Source organism: Eretmochelys imbricata, chromosome 11, assembly GCF_965152235.1.
Source record: "Eretmochelys imbricata isolate rEreImb1 chromosome 11, rEreImb1.hap1, whole genome shotgun sequence".
Classification (NCBI taxonomy): domain Eukaryota; kingdom Metazoa; phylum Chordata; order Testudines; family Cheloniidae; genus Eretmochelys; species Eretmochelys imbricata.
In genome coordinates, this window is record NC_135582.1 from 29,562,426 (window position 1) to 29,583,535 (window position 21,110).

Here is a 21,110-nt window from a genome sequence, read left to right on the forward strand (position 1 = left end):
AAGTTTAGGCTTGAAATTAGACACAGGTTTCTAACCATCAGAGGACTGAAATTCCAAAACAGCCATTTAAGGAAAATAGTGGGGGCAAAAAACATAACTGGTTTCAAGACTGAGCTAGATAAGTTTGTGGAAGGGATTGTATGATTGCCTACAATGACTGCTAGTAGCAAATATCTCCAGTGGCTGGGTATGGGACACTAGATAGGGAGGGCTCTGAGTTACTACAGTGAATTATTTCCCAGGTGTCTATTGGTGGGTCTCGACAACATGCTCAGGGTCTAACTGATGGCCAAATTTGGGGTCAGGAAGTAATTTCCCCTTAGTCAGATTGGCAGAAGCCTGGTGGGGGGGGTGGGATTGCCTTCCTCTGCAGCATGGGGCGTGGGTCACTTGTTGGTTTGAAGTAGAGTAAATCGTGGATTCTCTGTAACTTGAAGTCTTTAAAACATGATTTGAGGACTTCACTAACTGAGACAAAGGTTATGGGTCTATTCCAGGAATGGGTGGGTGAGTTCTATGGCCTGTGATGTGCAGGAGGTCAGACTAGATGATGAGAATGGTTCTTTCTGCCCTTGGAATCTACAAAAATGTAGATGATTTACCCCATACCCCTGAAAATGGCTTCTTCTAACTGTTGTCTTTAAAAATTAAATACCTTTTTGCGTTTTTAGCTTATAGCTATGGATAACCTAAGTAAGACGGGGAAACAGTTATTTAATTACTGTAAACAAGAAACATGGAGTATTACTTTGAAATGTCAAATGTTCATAAAGGAGTGCTGTGAAGCAAATTCAAAAAATTCTCCAGTATTATGGAACATTGGCATATTAGTTCAAATATGCTCCAGGTCTTGAGCTTTTCTTAGATATGTATTAAGGAAGCATTTCAGTTTACAACCCAGGACCATTCCCACTGTGCTGTATTGAGTGGAAAAACCCACTAGGTCTATGATCCAGACTGAACCTTTCATAGTCAAGTCTTTCAAATGAAATGTGTGTAGTTGTGAGAGAGATGCATGGAGTCTAGTCTCCTCTCTGGCCATTTGAGTATTATAACATCTGTTAGCACTATTGTGGCTCAGGTGACTCACATGTTCTCATCAACAACATTTGTCTTTGCAAATAAATGCAGAGTCCACAGTTGTGTCCATTTCTTTCAGTAATTAGATATGACTGTTACTTATCATTGACAATGGTTGCCTAAAAACACCACCTGTTTCCAAAACTCAATAAGAGGGTCCCATCAAGAAATGTCTTTCCTTTGCAGTTTGAAATCAGTAGAATTAGAGCCTACTAGTAGAGCCCTGCATGGACACAAAATTTATATCCACAGATATAAAGTGGATATCCGAGGAGCTGTAGAACTCTACGAGGAACTGCAGCAGCGAAAGCAGCAGCACGTTGGGCTGACGCTCGCAAGAGCTAGCACCCCACATGGGCAGCTTTTCTGGCATGGCTGTACCACTCCCCCGCAGCTCTTGCCCACTGGGGCGTGCACCAGGCTCACCGGCAGCTGTACCTGGTCGCACTAGTGTGCGTGAGTGACTCGCATGCTCCTGGACAGGAGACACAGTCCGCCGCATGGAAGGGACTCCTGTCTGGGAGCATGTGAGCCACTTGCACACACTAGTACAAGCCCTGGCGGTTAGACTCGCTGAAGAGGGGTGCCACTCAACCCCACTCAAAATGTTCCTGATTATCCTCAGTTGTGGGGCCTGTTAGTTATTAGTTTAGAGTAGTTCTTCTAATTTATACAAAGAATAAAAAGGGGTTTATTTTTATTCAGCGATGTGAACCCTTCAAGGGCATTTTTGCAGGGGTACTGATTAGAAAAACAAGCAAGAGTTAACACACACCAAAAAGAGAAAACAAGAATGTTGTTCCAGCCTCACAAGAGTTTGAATGTTCTGTGTTGTTGCCTTCTCATGTTTTCCTTTGCAGTCCAGACAAGGATTAAACCTAAATAGGATCCGGCTCCACCAAAATATTGTGAACCTGCAAAAACTTCAAGGTGTTTCCTCTATCATTTGCCCAACACACGCGTTTTAACCGTCACTTTCTCTCAATTCCTACTCCATCCTGTATCCACCCTCACACGCAGATTCTCCCTCCCTCCTTACTTTATAGTCTCCCCAGTCAACAACATCAAATAACTTTTTACGGTTTTTTTCACATTTGTATATTTTGCATATTGCCAGCTCCAATAACTAAAAATCATGGATCAGGCTCCCAAAATCATGAGACTGGCTTAAAAACCAGAGGTTTTAAAAATAATAAATGTTGGGTTCTTTTTATTTGCCTTCTGATGCTGGAAACTGTATGCTTCATTTTTAAGCTTTTCTTCACCACTGTGAGGGTTAGAAACTTATCCTTTTTTTCATCTGAGAACTAAGTTGCTTGTATAAAAACTTGACTCTCGGAATCTGCACTTTGACCATACTTCCTCCTTTCTGGTGTTTGTGTCAGCTCTATTCCTTTATGAGCTGTTAGGAGAGCAATGAAAATTATCTATTTTTTGTTCTTCAAGTGATTGCAGATGTCTGTTTCACCAAGGTGTGCACGTGCCCAGCATGCCAAAGATGGACAACCCCTGAATTGAATACACATCGGCATCTACCTCTTGAAGAACTGTTACTGTGCAGATATGTACTGTGGGGATTTTTTGCTGTTTGGTGGGGGGATCTTGGGGAGACAGGAGGTGTTTCCAGGAAAAACTTGGGTTTTGGGGGGTAGGGCCAATAACAACTGCTTCTTTCTTGTGGTCTGCTAATTTACAGATGGATTGGGCATAGATTCTGTAGATTCAGGTACCCAGTCAGTTATTATCTGCACCCATGATGCAACATTGGTCCCTGGCCAAAAAATTGTTCGTAGACAAGTTCAAAAACTGAATAGTTGTTGAAGGTGAAAGTAAAATTATAAATTGATGAATCGCCTTTGTGGGAGATTAGTGATATGATTGGCAGTACAGGTATGTAATATCACTAGGGATATCAGAATAATATCTTATTGTTTGGGACTGTCTTTGGAGGAATTCTGTCCCTGCCAATTTGGAATCATTCAGCATAAGTGATTTAGATGTAAATCATTGTTATATCACCTTATATAACTCCTACCATATCATATTATTATGTGTGTAACAGACTGTGAGGATTCTTGGGCAACAAACCAGCACATACAATCACTAGAACCTGGACTGGGAAATGAATGCTGTGATTCTTTTCCAGATAATCTTGTTCTGTTCCATTATGTCTCATTTGGTTCAGTTCCATTCCACTGGATGTGATTAGCATCTGAGGAACAAAGAAGAATTCTACCAAAATAAGATGACGACAGTCATTGCATTCGGAATAACAGTGCTTCAGCCCTACAGTGAAATAGGCGTGAGTTTCTAGTGACCCAAATATTTCCATGTGGAAAAACTTTTAATCTTAAAATATCCTGGAAAACCTCTTAGAATTAAACTTTTTAAAAGTAATTCTGTTCAAATATATGTTCCCAGAGAGCATCTCTAGTTAGTGAGATTGAGGCAGAGGCCAAGCTTCTTTGCTCTTGCTGGCTCCTGCAAATAAACTGCATCAGAAAATCAGCAACATCACAGCATTATCTTTCAAGTCTAAAAGCTGGCTCACATGCTAAGGAAAAGAACTTGGGGCGACGTGTAAAAGTACTATCTAATGACCCCTTCCATAGCAGCAAAACAAAACAAAATAAAAATTTTATGGGAGATTTCTGAGATATAAGTTTTCAGACTTGAGTTCCTTTAATTTCTTTGTTAAGTAATTACTTGCTATTGTTTATTATTTGACACATGATTTTTCTCTTGGCACTGTAGTAATTTTCCCTCCAGTAGTTTTGTTACTATTAAGCAGTAAAGATGGTTACTGGATTAGAAATTGTACGACTTTTGATAATACAAGAAGTATGTCCTCTATAGATAGGTGCCATACCATATGTGCACAGTTTAATCTACGCATCTGGCAGACAAGACAGCTTTATGAGCAATAGGTAAAGCACTTGAGCCTCACTAATACCAAAACATTTAAAATCTTCTTTTTAGACATTGCAGCATGCCATTATTTTAGTTAAATATTGTGTCCTTGTAAAAAGATGCCTGAGAAAACCAACAAAATAACATTTGTTATGTCTGTGCTTTTGCTAAGTATTTATCAATTATAATATTTAATTTTCTTCCTCTGACTACTGCATGCTGTATCTCTAGCATATTTGGTAGCCACAGAAACAGACTATTTACTGGGGGCAGGGGAGATATCATTCTGGTCTTTGGTGTGCATAATGCACAGTTGTAAAATTTTCCTAATTATGGGCAAGATTCTGCTGACCTCAGGCTGACTACTCAGTGGGACTCCTTGTCTGGTAAGTTACTACTTAACGAGGTTTCAGAGTAGCAGCCGTGTTAGTCTGTATCCTCAAAAAGAAAAGAAGTACTTTTGGCACATTAAAGACTAACAAATTTATTTGAGCATAAGCTTTCATGAGCTACAGCTCACTTCATCAGAGTGAGGCTGGCAGAATCTGGCCCTATTTATATGTTCAGTACATTGAAATGAATTCTTAGAAAGTAAGGGCTGGATTGTGACCCAGACTTGCACAGCTGCGTAGTGAGTGAGGGAGAGTAAGATCCCCCTCACCCGCATGTGCAGTCACATTAGTGCTCTCCACTTCACAGCTGCGGGTGAGGGTAAGTGTAGAGGCTGTGTACCCAGCAGGGGCAAGTGCAGGCATTTAAATTGGGTCCCTTTTGGAAGGGCACGTTCTGTGCCCCTGCCATGGCCCATGCCGGGGCCAGGAAGAGCTTGCCCTTTACCACCAACCCCTCCCCCCCCCCGATGATTATTGGGAGGCATGCCCCTGGTGCCCAGTACTCTTCCCCTCATCTCCCCACCTACATTCACAGAGCATGTAGACGAGGAATAGAAGGAGTCTCGGAGTCATGCTCTGGCATAGGCTTGCCATCTCAGAGGTACAAAAAACTAGGATGTTCTGTGTTGATCCTTAGCCAATAAAACTTGACAGATGGCTTTGTGTACTGAGTGCACTTCCAGATTTCCTGGGAGACCTACCTCCAAAAAAAGGGACAACCCTGGGAAAACCTGGACAGGTGACAACCCTACCGTAGCATCCAATGCACTGACAAGTAAGTTACGTTGGAAAAAAGGGCTACAGCAAATGGCTTCCTGTGGCAACATAGGCAGGGAAGGAATTGTGCCTGAGTGTGAGTGTGAATCACTCCATGGGCTCCTCTTGGAACAGACAGCTATGCACCATCCATTCCACATGGCTAAAGGCTCCAGTTAGCCCTACATTTTTTTATATTATGAAATTAATTCACGTGTTAGTAAACTGTTACTGACTGATCATTTGAAACAATAATTGGTACGTCGTTTTCTTTCTCACACCGCATGTTTTTAAACAATGTATTGCGATTATTGAACATAAAAAAGGAAACAGAAAAATGCACCTAGAAATTGACTTCAAAATATAATGGTTTCCTTTTCATAAAACACAAATACAAAAATCTCTTAGAAGTGAGAAGAAAATTGCCAAATTCAAACAGATTTTTGGGTTTTAAGATGAAAGTGACTGAGATGTTTTGCTTTCAGGTTAAATGAGCCGAAGCTGAAGCTTTGCCATTCAGTACCCCCAAACTGTGGGAATGTTTGGATCCAGATCTACACTTTTCATGCTAGTTCCCCTTTTTAACTATTTTTTTTTAAGTGTTGGTGTTTTATAATTACAGTTAATGCTACCCAGCTACCTTGGGCTAAAGGTTTTGTTTCTTGGAAAATTAACAACATCAACTGAGTTAATGAATTTTAGGGTAATGAACATAATAAAAACTCGTGTGCATTCTGTATGAGTACAAGAGGGCTTCTGAGGTAGGAATATACAAGCATTACCTTTGGTAAGTAGTACCTTTATGTCATGAGCAGTCCCAGTGTTTTTTCAGATAAATCCAAAACAGGCAACCATTCTGTTTTATTTCAGTTATTGCATTTTATGGCCAACACAAAGTAATCAGTTTCTCTCCCTGTATGTATATATAATTGCTTGGTTTCAAATGTATGTGTGTTGGCCATCAAACGCATATATTAGGATAGCTTATTTTGATGAATGATTCTTAAAGGCAGGTCTGTAACATTTTAAATACATACTATCCAGCCCTGTCAAACAAAATCTGTCCAATTTTGATGGATTCCAGTCTGGGTGCGGGGGGAAAGGAATTAAATTTATATCTATTAAATTTATGAAGAATATTCTCAATACGAATAGAACCATTGGATAAGTAAGGAATATTTCACCTATAATTGGAATAATTTTGTTTAGAATTTACAGGCCATGCTGCAGTTCCAGTTCTGCCAAAAGAGTGCTATGTTTATATCAGTACTTATTAAGATTTATAGCACCAATATCCTTTTCATTCTAACCCCTATTTTTAGTTGCTTATAAGTTTATCCAAAAAGTACCTTTTGTGCTGAAATTTCTCATGTGGGCATTAGTTTAGAAGTGATTTGCAGGTGGTTGTGCTGATTTAGAAATTTCTGCAGTCATTTTTGTGTTACTGAAGAGGGGTTGGGGAAGTTGTTTTTTAACCCATTTACAAGCATATTTTCATATGCTTTGTTGTACATTGATAATGCAAATAGCTTTATTTTTCAAAAGCTCCAGATTTGTTTTTAGCCCATTATGTGGACTTTTGTTTACCTCCCTTAAAGAAATTGTCTTAATGAGAAAGCGGTGAGCATTAGACAGCCTTGTAGCAAGTAGCTGAGTGCATTGCTTTTCTTAGTTTTGAGAATGTAACAAAGCACATTATGAACAATGTTCAAATATCTATTAACAGGGGTTTGTGATATTTCTTGTACCTATGTATTTCTAGTTGACGTTAAACAGTGTCTGAAGTGATTTGGACCTGGTAATCTGTAGGGCTTGGAAACATATTTGAACATTTGCCTGTGCTTATATGTGTTTTCAAGTGAAAATAAGACTATTAACACTTCAAAAGTGGCTTAGGGTATTTGTGTGTCAAACAGTAACTCCCAAATGGTGGCTGGTATTTTATAACACCTGCAGGATCCTGGAAGCTCTTAATCCACTTAAATAGCAGAGGCACAATTAATTCCTTGTCACTGAACCATGATTCAGTATCTCCCATTGTAATGGGTCACAGAACAATCCCGTTGATATAGTTTGGCTGCTAAACCAAAACTCAGAAGCTGTAAATTGAAGTTCCCTGTGGCAGTCCCTCATGGACTCATGGCAGATTCTGAAAATAAAGTCTGGGGGATGCTACACTAAGGTGCATTTCTACACAGTTGATGTTAAACCAAAGTCCTTTCTACCTGACTCTAAGTGAAAGTTCAACAGTTCATGATACTTTTCCAAATGATTAAGGGGTAACCTAGTGTTTTGGCCTGCAAAACGAAAAACCAAAAACAACACCCCCCACCCCCCTCCCCACTTCCTAATTAACCATATTATAATATCTGGTTTCACATGGTCTATTGCTGAAGGTATAAATAAGGAGCAAATAATCTAGTTAGGAGATGCTTCTGTCCCTACCAAAGACTCTCTGGGCAAACCTCCAAAATGAACCTGCAAGGGTTAGTCCACTGCCTTCCCAAAGTAAAGCGAATGTGCAGTTTTCAATTCATATGACATGCATAAACTGAAGCCTGCGGAGTTTGCACAGACATAGTTGAAAGGACAAATTCTCAGACAAAATGCAGAACTTGTTTAACATGTTTATATTGCAAAAGGGGGCAAATTCTGCCTTTGACTATGAATATGTGAGCCATGATCTTCTGCAGGGCATAACATGTCCTTCAGTAAATATGGTATTAATCAGTGGTTTGAGGTTGGCCAGTACACAACATACTAAGAACACTGCTTATTACATGTGTCTGAGAATATGAAATTTGAAAAAGTAGAAAAGGTCACTGATCCCCATCATGTCTGGTCCTTCTTAGCTTTCCTCATTCCCCGTTGCCTATTTCTAAACCTGCTTCTCTCTCCTCTTTACTTAGAAACTCATTTAGTTGTCTCTTCATCTGGCTGCTTCAGTGTCCCCTTTGGCTGTTTATTTAATACTGTGAGATTTACTACCATCTGTGTAAAATAAATTTGCCTAAATTTCAATTTCCCAAGTTTGAGCCCTATTCTCTTGTGCACTTGGTGTAGTGTGTTTACGTGCAAAAAGTCAGTTAGATGAAATTGCCTGTCCTAGTTTTAAAATCTTCAGTTGAGTCACAGCAAAGCTTCATGGTTTCCTAATAGAATCTGGCCAGCTTTTTCAATCTTTCTCATAATTCATTGAAAAATGGTTTCATTCTGATGTATGATGCTAGATATCTCAAGGGCAATTACATAATTTAGGAAGTACACTTGCCTTCCCAATAGATACAGCATTGTACTAGGTGAGAGTTATCTGGGGTTTGTATACCAATCCCAACTTTTTGATTTGGATTGTATTCCCCTGGCAATGCATGACATTATCATGCTTAACTTTTTCCCTACTTTAACACATTGGGTTTAATCCCATAGGAATTGTCCTACAGTAACTATGAAAACATTTTTAGTAGCTATGTATCATACCTCCATGTTTCATCAAAATTTGATATTTTTGAATATACTCTAATCATTTGTATTGATATCTGTTAAGTTACATTTGCCCTTTTTAAGTGAAACATTTAATGCTATACGATTTTAACTGCATTATTAGACGTTATCCAATATAATTATAAAACATTACTTTTCTGTATAGACATTTATGTGACCAAATCATTCTACTACTCAGCGTGGTATTCACAGTATTTTGCTTGAAACAGCAGTACATCAAAGCGCGCTACAGAACTTCTGCATATGGTAACAGGGTCTGCATGGCCAGTTAGTGCACAGCAGGCTAGAGCACCATAGATTCACACCCCGGCTTGCCATGCTCTAAGTCAGCATGTACACAATCCCTTAGAGGTGCAGCAACAGAATCTCACCCCATATCTTAACTATTGAAGTGTACTGCTAAAGATCATTGCTTGTGTATTAAAATGTGATGTGAAAATAATTATGGTAAATGTTGCCAGTATAGGCACGGTTTGTTTTACATATTTGCTCATGCACAAGAGTTAATAATCATAATGTCAAAACATGGAGCCTTTTGTTTGTTCCTACTTGAAGATATCCACAGTTAAAGAGCAAAAAAGTAGAGATATGCTGTGCAAGACTTTATAGAGTAATAGTTTTATTCAGTTACTGCTTCTACCATTTTTTTATTATCTAAAAAGTTGTAAATATTGATTTCGCTATCCTTTATTCAAGATGTTGTAAAACAGCACTTCCTCTAATGCAGGTACTGAAACCTAGCTTAAAATAGTTTTGTTCATGATGACCCATTATTTTCCTGTTCTTCAACCATAATTTTATCAAAGTACCCCATATTTCTTGTTCCAAGATATAGCCCTCTATACATACATGATAATCTTTGGTACAGTAAATTGGGAAGTTGAGTGTTTCGGCTAAGAACACGCTGATTCTTCAAATGATAGGGTCAATATCCAAATCCTGGTTTTTAAAAAAAATCCTGTGAAATGCTTTCTGAAATATCCATATATAGGATCATGTATTATTACTTTGTCCTTTTGTACTATTCTCAGCTTAAAGACTCACACACTTATTTAACTGTATCCACTGAATTGTCCCTTTGATTCAAAATTAAACACATGTGAAAGTCTTTGCTGGATAAGGGCTTTATACTTGTTTTCTGTTATAAACATTCATTTCTTAAAGTCATACTGTGAACCTTATGTAAACTTCTGTGAAACACAGTACAACATTGTTTAGTCCTTCTCAGTGTAGAAGAAGGAACTGCTGGCAGGTCACTAACTTAAATCAAAATGATGGATGTTACAAGTCAGTAATCGTTTAAATAGGTGTGTGTCTTTAAACCCCTATAACTTTAATCATTTTCTGTTTTCAGGTATTTTCTTTTACTGCTGATAAAGAGATCCGCACAGATGATTTATGCTTGGATGTTTCTCGACTCAATGGCCCTGTGGTCATGTTGAAGTGCCATCATATGAGAGGAAATCAGCTCTGGGAGTATGATGCTGAGGTATATAATTATTTCATAATTAGAGCAGAAAAATACAGGTCCAGTGTTTCATATCCATTGTTACCCTTTTAATTTCAATTGGATTTGTTTGACACAGGGATGCAATAAGTATATCTTTGTCAGTTTTTTGTGACAGAAGATAATTTGTGAGTGTGATAGCTGACGGTGGAGTGACTTTATCATATTTATATCATGATGTGATGGTGTCCTTCCAGTTCAGGAATGCAAAGTGCTAAATGAATACAGCTGGTTGAAAAGTTTTCAAATTTCAATTTTTTCATTCAAAACCACAAAAAAATAAAAATAAGATGAGAATTAACTTCAATTTTTGTACGGTTATAGAGCATGATGCAATGTTTTGATTTTCAAAAATTTTCATTGAAATGTTAAATATTTAAAAACACAGTAAAATTCTGAAATTTTTACTTGTTTTTCTACCAGTTCTTAAATGGAAGATGCTTGGATATGGATTTTAGTGACTGAAACACTGTGATATGCAGGTTTCTTTATAAGACTCTGACCTTGAAAAAAATGATATACCTTTAACTTTACACAGTGTGAGCAGTCCCATTGTAGGCAACAGATTGAGAGATTCTGGACATCTTCAGTTCATATTGAAGTCAGTTGGAGTTGAAAAGGGACAGAACCTTGCAGAAGGTGCTAAGCACCTCCCAGGATCAGTCCCATAATGTGGATGAAACACTTGAAGGGCTCAGTTCTGTGAACATTCAAAAGGAATGCTCAATATCTTGCATAATCATGTCCTTAGTGTTAATTTTTTCCAGCATTGTCTACTGTTTGGTATACCTTTTGTAAATGTAGGCTGCTTGTTGTAAGAGTTGATCTAACACTCATCTCTGCAATTTAAGGGACTGCAAATTGTAAATGGTCATTTATATTTGGATCAGTTGCTCTGTTAGGCAATAGATTTACCTTAGTTTCCAATGTTATCTTATTCCCAAAATTGTTAAACTATGAGTTTTTGTTCCATATTTCAAGAATGCTTTAACTGTCATGTAGCAGAAGTTACGCAATACAGTAAAGTTTTATAGCTAGATTCTGCTATTAGTTACACCAGTATATAGAGAACTGCATCAATAGAGTAACTGAGATTAGAAGATGTCTTAGATTATACTAAAAATCTAAAGTCTCATCTCTGAAATTGTTATAAATTATATGCAAGATATAGAGCATAGACTTGTAAAACTGAAGTGAAAATTGGTAAAGTTTATTGCTCTGAAACAAATGCAAAAATTCTGAACTATTCTAAGTATAAACTTATTAAATCTTTCACAGCAAGCTAGAAGTGCCTGTGTTTAATGCTATTTCCTTGCTAAAATTCCAGTCATACCCAGAAGAACTCTTCTGAGATCATATTGCTCTCCCTCATCTGCAGTGCTCTACTTGCAATATTTAACACCTTCCCAGAGCGTGGGACATGTCCTCTTTGTGGGAGTGTGAAGGACTAGCTGTGGGGAAATAAAATTAAGATGACTAGGTCTTTAAAACATTGTGAGGATGTAGTGGAACGAGACTCACTTGGTTTGAAAGGGAGCTCAGCTCTCAAAACTGATGAGACTTTTGGTGACTCAGGGCCAGATTGTGGTGCTGTTTTTATTTCAGTACAAAATAGAGTAAATTGGGTTGGATCTCAGTGGTAATATATTACTGAAACAGCAAATAGAGCTGGTTAATAAAAAGAAATTTATTGAAATCTGTTTCAAAACTTTGTTTTGTTTTGAAATTTGCAGTTGGCAGAACCAGAGCGTAGGTGGTCAAGCCTAGTGGTTCAGAGTCCGGGACCAAGAGTCAGAACCAAGGGTCAGAGCCTCAGCCAAGGGAGTAGGGTGGAGCAGGCCTGCAAGAAGGCAGGAAAGAAGGCAGTCATGGAAGCAGTCACTGTTGCAGACATAACCTAGTGCTGCTGCTGGGCTTACGAGCAGGCCCTATGATTCCCCCTCCAGCCAATCGGAGAGTCTGGCTGATTAGGATGTTCAGCTGCATGTGCCAGGCTCAGCTGCAGGCCCTGATTCCTGATAGAAATATTATCAAATTTGGAAAGTGTTGATCAGCTTTATAATTAGTCAAAAAATGAAGGGGATCATGAAAACTTCATTAACATTTCTCCCTTTCGTTTTCAATTTTGAAATATTGCAATCTGACAAATTGTGACCAACTCTAATAGCAAATAAAGGCTCCAGTCCTGCAGCGGTTCCCCATGTGTAGAACCCTGAGTTTGTGTGGAGCCCCATTGAAGTAAATGGGGCTTAACACTATGGTTACCATCTTTGAAATGCAAAATAACAGGCATCCTCCACAGACAAGGCAAATCCGCTACAACCCCAACCATAGGGTAGCTCTGCAACCCCTAGCTCCTCCCCACACCCCTTGAACAGACACTTATAGTATCTAGGGAGATACAGAAACACACACAGATAAGATTGATAACATCATTTTCTCACCTTGGTCGTGTTTCTCGAAGCTGCTTTGTTTGTATCTGTCACAGAAATTATTTTTTCCCAAACAGCACTGATTCTGTGTTTTAACTATGTACTCGAATGTGAATGTTTGGGAACTTTATACGTAAAGAAAATCCAATGAGTCTATTTCTTGTGTTTGTATTTGCTGTTTGTTTTTGCTATTTCCAGCAATTTCTTATTTTTAATGGCAACATCTTAGCATCTTTAGCTGGACTCAGACACTTTTAACATTAGATATCCTGGTGTATTGTGATAATAGTGCAAATACTGAAACCCATGTGAAAAAAAAAGTCAGATTAAATTATTTTTCAGGCAAATCCATAAAAAAAACCAGCCAGGCCAGTCAAATATCAGTCAGGTGGTAACCCTACTTCACACAGGTCTAGAGGTCTGCCTGTGCAGAGAATCTTATGCACAAGTTTCCTAAAGACCTTTCCAGGGGAAGGTTCTTAAAAATGTAATAGTACATTTCAGTTTTGCAGAGTGAAATTCACCAAAGTGTGAATTTAATTTGCTTCTACAAAAAAAATGTCTAATCCAAGACCGTAGAAGGCAGCATGCAAAGAATATGTAGGCCATCCAATGCATACAATTAAAGCAGTAACAAGAAAAATTACTGTAGAACTGATCTTGGCTGAGGTCTAACTTACATAGGTCTTTGATGTCATAAATATACTCTATAGTATAACAGCAGAATGTAAACCCACTGTCCCCTCATTAGGAGGGAATCATTTTGTTCATATAAGCAATATTTAAAGATTCTCTAATCGGATCACTATTTAGCTACATTTTGGAGTGTGTTCACGCACTGAGGTGACATGGATAATATCTGAGACCCAAGATGTGATGACACAAAGTAACTCCACCTTAGTTATATTAATTGATATATCCAAATGGATGATGAATTCCTTTATAGCTGTTTATAAATTGGGTAACAGACTCAAGAGCAGCCTGGTGCTAGCTTGTGGCCTCAGCGTTTAAGTGCTTTATGGTGATTCTTGTCCTAAATGCCCCAGGGGGACAGGCATAAAAGCACTGTGGACAAAGTATGCTCAGCCTCCTATTGTTCTACTCATATAGGATTCCCTCTGGATGATGCTTTTATTATCTTTGCTAGGTTTTGGTTAGAGTTATGTCCCGTTGTCTTCCACTTGGTATCAGGGTCCCTTTTTGACTATATTCAGTGTGTCTGCAGGACAGGGGGAGTGAGTAGGGATATACTAGATGTTCACTCCTTCACTGACAAAAGAGAATTATTAGCAGGGGAAAAAAACAGAATAAGACGCTAGACAAGCAATCATGGGTAGGCCCACCAATTAAAGGTTTGTGCTGCGCTGATGCTCTTTCATCACTAATGTTGATTTTATCAGGTCTGGCTCGTGTTGTCATTCTCATAGCAAGCACTTTGTATCAGTATTATTCAAATCACAGCAGTATTAACCCGTGTCCACTGATGTGCATGATTCTTAGTTTTAAAGTACAGTGACATTAATCACTTTACTTTAAATGTCAGTTTTTCAGGCTATTGGATTGAGGTTTTTCAGGCTCATCTGAGACACAGCTCAAATGGTAAAACAGACTTTCTGTCATTAACTTTAATTGTTTTATTTTTGAAAAGGAGCTCTCTGTCCATAAGTGAATCTGAAGCTAGGAAGAGCAAAACCTCTGGGGAATTTTCTGATATAACTTCCTGATGCTCACAGTGACCTATTTTATCATTTTATGTGTTTTCTTTTTCATGCGCATAAGCAGTCAGACCTAGTTAATCCAAGCCAACTGGTGTATTGAAAAAATGTTTTGCAATCTGTGCATATAATTTAACTTCAACCAGGCTGGATCTTTAGTGAATTCTTGAAGGCAATTTAAATTATCCAAGGCCAGAGGCTAACAAATTAATGTGTATTAATTGGATCCAAACTTCACTTATGTATTTCCTGGAACTTACTTTTAGTATGTTCCCATTCTCAGAATTTCTCATTAATATCTGAAAAATGTTGACTGAGAGCACATTACCCATATTATAAAATCTTGACCCTATTGAAGTCAATGGCAAAACTCCCATTGATTTTGGTGAGGTACCCATAGTGCCTAGCATTCATATTGATAACCAAGTGTGCCATGGAAGTTTCTAAGTCTATCCTCCCGCACTTCACTTCTCTTTTGTAAATAGATTTTATTTCAGAGAAAATATTTTATTCCCCAAATCAAACTCAGAGAGGCATTTTTTGTTAATAAATATGGAACCTTCCCTCCCAAATATTTTGGCCTAAAATAAGCTTCCACAAAGACAATGGCCCTAATTTTGTTCCCCCTCCTAGTATATGAATAGCCAGCAGTAGCTGATTTAACAGATTACTGAGTGATACATTTCTGCAGATCTGAGATCAGAATCTGGTTCTTAATCTGATTAGCTAGAGTCAAGGGAGCATTGCTTGTGACTTTCTTCTGAGCTTTAACAAGAGGCAAATTGGATTTTTTTTGGAGTAAGGCTAGAAAAATATCGGATTTATAACACCCTAAACAACTGTTTGGAAAACTATTTTGATTCTATTCATTATTCTACATATAAATTTTATAGCTTATTCTCTATATCTTCCATACTACAGAAAATGCTATCACTTACTTTTTAGAATGCTATCTTTTTCTATTTAAAAGGATTTAACATAAAAGGTCCATAATAGAAGAATTAATAAGATACTTATAAAACAAAATCAACCATTAGATGGCGCTAATAAAAAAGAAATATTCACCATGCTTCTTGATCAGTTTTATATGAGAACTTTGTGAAAACTGCTTTGTTTTGCCATCTGTTTTTACATGTAAAACACAGTCAGTTACATTAAGTAGAGAAATAGAATTTTTTATGTGATTTATTTCATGGACTCTATTTTATAGAAGACATTGCAGTATCTGTCAGGTTATGTGATTCTTTGTGATACTGGACATAGTTCTCTTCTCAATCTCCTCTATGCCTTATGGGAGTGGGTTTTGGTACATTTTAAATTGAATATTCTCTCCCAGCCTAGATATCTGTGGGGAGAATTGGGCCCCCTAGTACTACATGTTGTATTCCATGTGTTTACTAATGAAATATTATTAAGCAATACTGCATGATTTTGTGCTACAACCTGGGAAAAGGTAACTATGATGGGCATTATGTCCTGAGCCAAAGGTCAGTTATTTCATGAACATTGGGAGTTACGTTTATATCATCATAGTGGGTACTTGGATGCTTTGAGAAGCTTCCTTACTACACATTTTCCAAAGCCCAATATCAGAACGTTGGATAAAAACGGTAGCCAAAAGCTACAGAGACTGTATGCAGTATCTATTATTTGTTTGTGTGTAATGCTGAAAGAAAAGGGTATTGCCCTTTAGGCTTAACATATAAATCTTTGAGGATAAAATTGCTATCTAAACATATGTCTCTCTATGTCTTCTGTAGAAAGCATCAAAGTACCCACTATGATGATATAAACGTAACTCTCAATGTTCGTGAAATAACTGACCTTTGGCTCAGGACATAATGCCCATCATGAATATAAATCAGAAGTTAGGAATTGTCGTATGTATTGCCTCTCCTTAGTAAGACCACTTTACACTGAGCGTACATGAAAAAGTGGAGCGAGGTGACAATCAAAGACACGCCACACAGTATGACACAATAGACAGGCTTTGCTTAAGAGAAACAGAGGACAAGGCATAGCATGGGTGTTGCAGTCAGGTGTGTGGTGCATTGGCTAAGCTGTATGAGCTATCTTGCACAGCACTAACCGTCACTTCAGCACTACGAGACCATCACTTTCATGAGCCCTAAATTCACTCCCAAACTCTTTAAAGTGCAATAGGTGATGTGAACTAAAGATAGGACGTCTTAGCTCCTAAAGGGATTAAAGTAGAATTTTGTTTTAAAAGGCCTGATTGGGAAAGGCACTGAGCACCTGCAACCTGCAAGTCAGCAGGACACATACTGAAGTCCTGTTTTAGTCCTTACTCGGTAACCTTCCCTGTTCACTTGTGCCTGAGTAAGAAGTGAGCAGGACTTCAGGCTCTGCCAAGGCTGGAGCCATGGTACTCAGCATCTATCACACTGACAGCCAGCCTGTGTTTAGGGGCCACTCATTGCCCTCAAGGTTTTAAATTGTCACCCCGAGGGCAACTGTGTTAACAAGGAAATGTGAATTTGATTATATGAACTGAAAATGTGCTCCCTTAGCCCCACACTGTGGCTGTTAGACGGAAGTGTTTAAATCAGCCCCATTCCTGTGGGAAGTAATAGTGGGCACCATTTCCAGGGTGCTGCTCCAGGGACAGCTTTGGTGTTAGCTGTAAGTGTCATGAGCTGTGGTTCCTATCACAGCCCCTTAGCAGCTCTCTTACTGGTCCTCTCTTGTGTTGTAGAAGAGGGAAGATAGAGTAGCTCCATTGCTGCCCTCCCTGCTGGGCTGTGGGAACCCTAGGAAGAGTAGATAGAAGCTGGACTGACTGCCTGATCGTAGGGGACTACATAGTGAACAATGACTGCCCTATCCCACATATATACCCAGGGCAACCCAGAAGAGGGGAAAAGAAAGAGAAGCTGAGACTAACAACAAATTTTGGCTCCCTATTTCTCTACCCCAGGCAAGTTGAAGAATTTTATGGGCAGCTGGAGACAGACCCATAAAAACCATACACCATCTGCACCTGAGTGGTGCAAAGGGAGCACAACAGGGTTGAGAATCTGTTTTAAAGTATTGATTGTGGCCCCTTGACCTTTCTGAAATAAAGTTTGGCCCTAGGGCTGAAAAGGTCCACTACTGACCTCTCAGGATCAGGGGCGGACAAAGCAGGAATTAATTTATGATATATTTATTTATAAAATACTTTCTTCTTTGAGTGCTAGTTCCCATGTGTACAGATGCACTCCATGTGTCTGGAGTCAGATAAATTTTGAAAGCAATATCCGTTGGTCCATGCATGCACCCTAACTCTCCTTGTGTCTCCAAACCAAGGGATAAAAGGTGGACAGGACAGATCATCTCTCTCCACTTCCTTCTTACCATCTCATGTCCTGGGTTAGAATCTCCAGTGTCCAGAGATTCCTGTTCCTTATTAGTAGAAGAAAAGATTTCACCAGGAAATGCTACTTGACCAAATGGAAGCATTTCTCCATCTGGGTGCAACAAAAATTTGTATCCACAGAGTCAGCAGATATCAGCAGTCTTATTTTAGACTATCTTCTGTACCTCAGAATGAATGGTGTCTCCATCAGCTCTTTACAGGTTCACCTGGCAGCAGTCAGTGCATACCACCCATCTTCTCATGGATATTCCATTTTTGCTCAGCCCCTGAGTAGTAGGTTCTGGAGAGGGCTAATCAGATCTTTTCCACCTGTAAGGTTTCATGGCTTGTGTCTGTCACTTCAGCCAGAGGGGTAGATGAGCTCAGAGCACTGATGGCAGATCCACCTTGCACCATATTCCATAAAGCCAAAGTCTCATTACATTTACATCCTGAGTTCACCCACAAAGTTGTTTTGGAGTTTCACCTGAATCAGTCAATCCAGTTGTGCTCCACTTACCTGTGTTTTTTTTTTCTTTCTGAAACTACATGCATCTGGAGAAGAAAGGAGACTTTATTACCTTGACCTGTGATGAGCCTTAGCTTTTCACCTGCAAAGGACAAAGCTAATCAGAAAATTATTCACACTGTAGCTGAATGAGTCCAAGGGCAAGCTACATCCTCACAGAGGACTTCTAAATGGATCTCGTGCTGTGTCTTACCCTATATGTTGTCACATCGTCCGCCCCCTCCTGGAGTGAGGGCTCATTCTAAAAGAGCACAAGCAACATCAATGGTGTCTCCTCAAGAAGTACCTTTCCTGGACATTTGCAAAGTTGTTCTTTATGCTACTCTGATCACCGGCATGCAGTTTCATGTGTTTTGTGGTCACCTCTCAAATTCTGTACATTTTCTTTCCTCTAATCACTTAAGTCCTTCTCTGAAGACTAGAACCTAAGAAACCTTCCTTCCACATCTATTTATGTGACCTGCTTATTGGGTGCACATCAGATGGACCCCCACCCCCCAACACACACACACACCACGTATCACCCTTATTATACCGTAGGCCACTGGACTTCTAGAGATGAGCCAAAACTAGGATTTTTTTTTAACTCAATGACACCAGCCTGAACTTTGGTGGTTTGCCAACTCTGATCACAGACAAGGGATGGGACTGAACCCTGGCCTGTGGGACCTACAAGCCAATACTCAATTGCTCTTTAAAAGACGGATGGATTACAACAGTCAGACCAGGTAAGAAGAACAGGAGTACTTGTGGCACCTTAGAGACTAACACATTTATTAGAGCATAAGTTTTCGTGGGCTTCTCTCCTCAAAAGGTGTGCATACCAGGTCAAGTACTGCAACCTGTATGTGAGATTAGCCTCTTACAGTTTGTATGGCAACATCCACCTTCTCTGTGTGTATATATATCTTCTTACTATATGTACCATTCTATGCATCCGATGAAGTGGGCTGTAGCCCACGAAAGCTTACACTCTAATAAATTTGTTAGTCTCTAAGGTGCCACAAGTACTCCTGTTCTTTCTGCGGATATAGACTAATACAGCTGCTACTCTGAGACCAAGTAAAATCACCATCTGTTGGATTGCCCTGAATTAGGAATTACAGTATCTATCTTTTATTGACACTGACTAAGCCAGTCTACCAAGGCATTTCCACCCTTTCCGTTCTGCTAGACCTAGGGAATAATCCTTTTGTTTGAGCCATGCATGTGTGTGTTTAGAGGTGACCCAGAAGGTGCTAAAGCCCCTGAGACAGAACCTCAGCTAGTGTAAATCAGCCTCACTCCATAGACTGCAACGAGCCAAGACTGACTTGAACCAGCTGAAGATCTCGTCCTTATGGGCCAGAGTTTTAAAGGCATGTAGGCATCTAAGATGTAGATAGGTTCCTACTGGGAATTCTAAAAGCTTCCCAATTCCCTTAAAAATCTGGCCCTATATGCTTTAGCACCTAACGAGCCTGTCTTCAAGGTTAGATTCACCTGGCAGGCTACCAAGTAACTGCTACAGGTTAGTTTATCACATCACTTCAGCCCAGCCATTGAGTGGGGCCAATTACAATGTTTTATAGCATGTATTAGAGCCTAGCAAAAATGCAGTAGCTTAAAGTGATCAATAATAATGGATGCTGAATTGGTGGAAGTGTCATAGCATCTCATACACAGGTTGCAGCGCTTGACCCGGTATGCACATCTTTTGAGGAGAGAAGATAAATAAATCTGAGTTTAAATACTGCCTTACAAAGCGGACCAAAGGGTGACTGAAGATCTATCACATATTAGCCAGTGGACAGGATTTTTTCCTCCTGAGAACTGTCATCACAGCAAAAAGACCAATTGTTTAAAAACTGGAAAGTGATCGCTAAATGCTGTAGTTTCAGTGAAGTCCCAAACATGAGGGTCATTCTTGTCAGTTGCCAGCTTGTGCAGATCAAGGAGTGACTGGTTCACATTCTTTTCCAGGTGCAAGGCACACTCCACTGTTGTCAACCCATTCTCCCAGTCACTGGAAGCATGTTGTAGTACCAGCACCCCAGTGATCACGGTAACACTAACATTTGGGGTTACGTCTGCAGTTACAAAGATTATTTTCACGTCCTATAATTAAGTGAACAGTCAGAGGTGATTGAAACAGGCCCTTTCTTCTCTCTACCCTCAAAAAAATGGAGAGAGTCACCTTGTTTTTTCTTTGCAGTCACTGAAAAGAAAAAAGAAACAGAGCAGCTTCCAGACAGGATCAAAAGAAACAAACAACCTCCTGTAAGACTGAGTGAGTGATTGCACTCACAGACCATCCACCCCAGGTGGCATTTTGTTTGTCCGAAGCTGTTTCCATCCCCTATTGTGAAACAATTATAATGTTTATTATAAGCCTCTTATGCTTGGAATGAAATCCTCATGGCTGTGAAAAACACAGAACTGGCATGGTTCCAGTGAGAGTGTAGACTAGGCACTGTCTGGGCTAGGGACAAGCGCCATCATGGCCCATTCATTGGAAGAGTCAAGAGGGAGACAGCATGGTGGGGCATGGGGTTATGGGGTTATATATGGGGTTATATAACCCCAATGGGGTTATAGACAGGGGGGGCCATGAATCGCATGCGTACTGCCCACAAAAATATATGCATGGAAATATCAGTCTGTGGACACTACTACTGTCCATACAATGCAGGCTGCTACAGGTTGGGACTGGGAATTCTGAGACCCGCATGCATGCACACAGGAACACAACCTTTTTATTTAGGCTGTGTGCTGTTTCCCAGAAAGTCATCCTCACAGAGCATCATCACTTTGACTCATCCCAGTTGGCATCTGTATGGGCAAAAGCAGCTCATGTAGATAATGTTTCCTATAAAAACAGAACAAAAGTCCAACATTAAATCTTTTCTTTGGAAGTTAAAAAAAAATCTTTACCTGCATAATTGATCATA

At 39.3% G+C, this 21,110-nt stretch overlaps 1 protein-coding gene across 1 annotated transcript in view; it reads left to right on the plus strand.

The window, feature by feature from the left end:
* The window catches only part of GALNT13 (polypeptide N-acetylgalactosaminyltransferase 13), a 345,963-nt gene that overhangs the window by 313,368 nt on the left and 11,485 nt on the right, over positions 1–21,110 (plus strand). Inside the window, exon 11 of the mRNA XM_077830255.1 lies at positions 9,994–10,128. Within this exon, the coding sequence (XP_077686381.1) occupies positions 9,994–10,128 (135 nt within the window). The remainder of the gene's footprint in view (positions 1–9,993; positions 10,129–21,110) is intronic.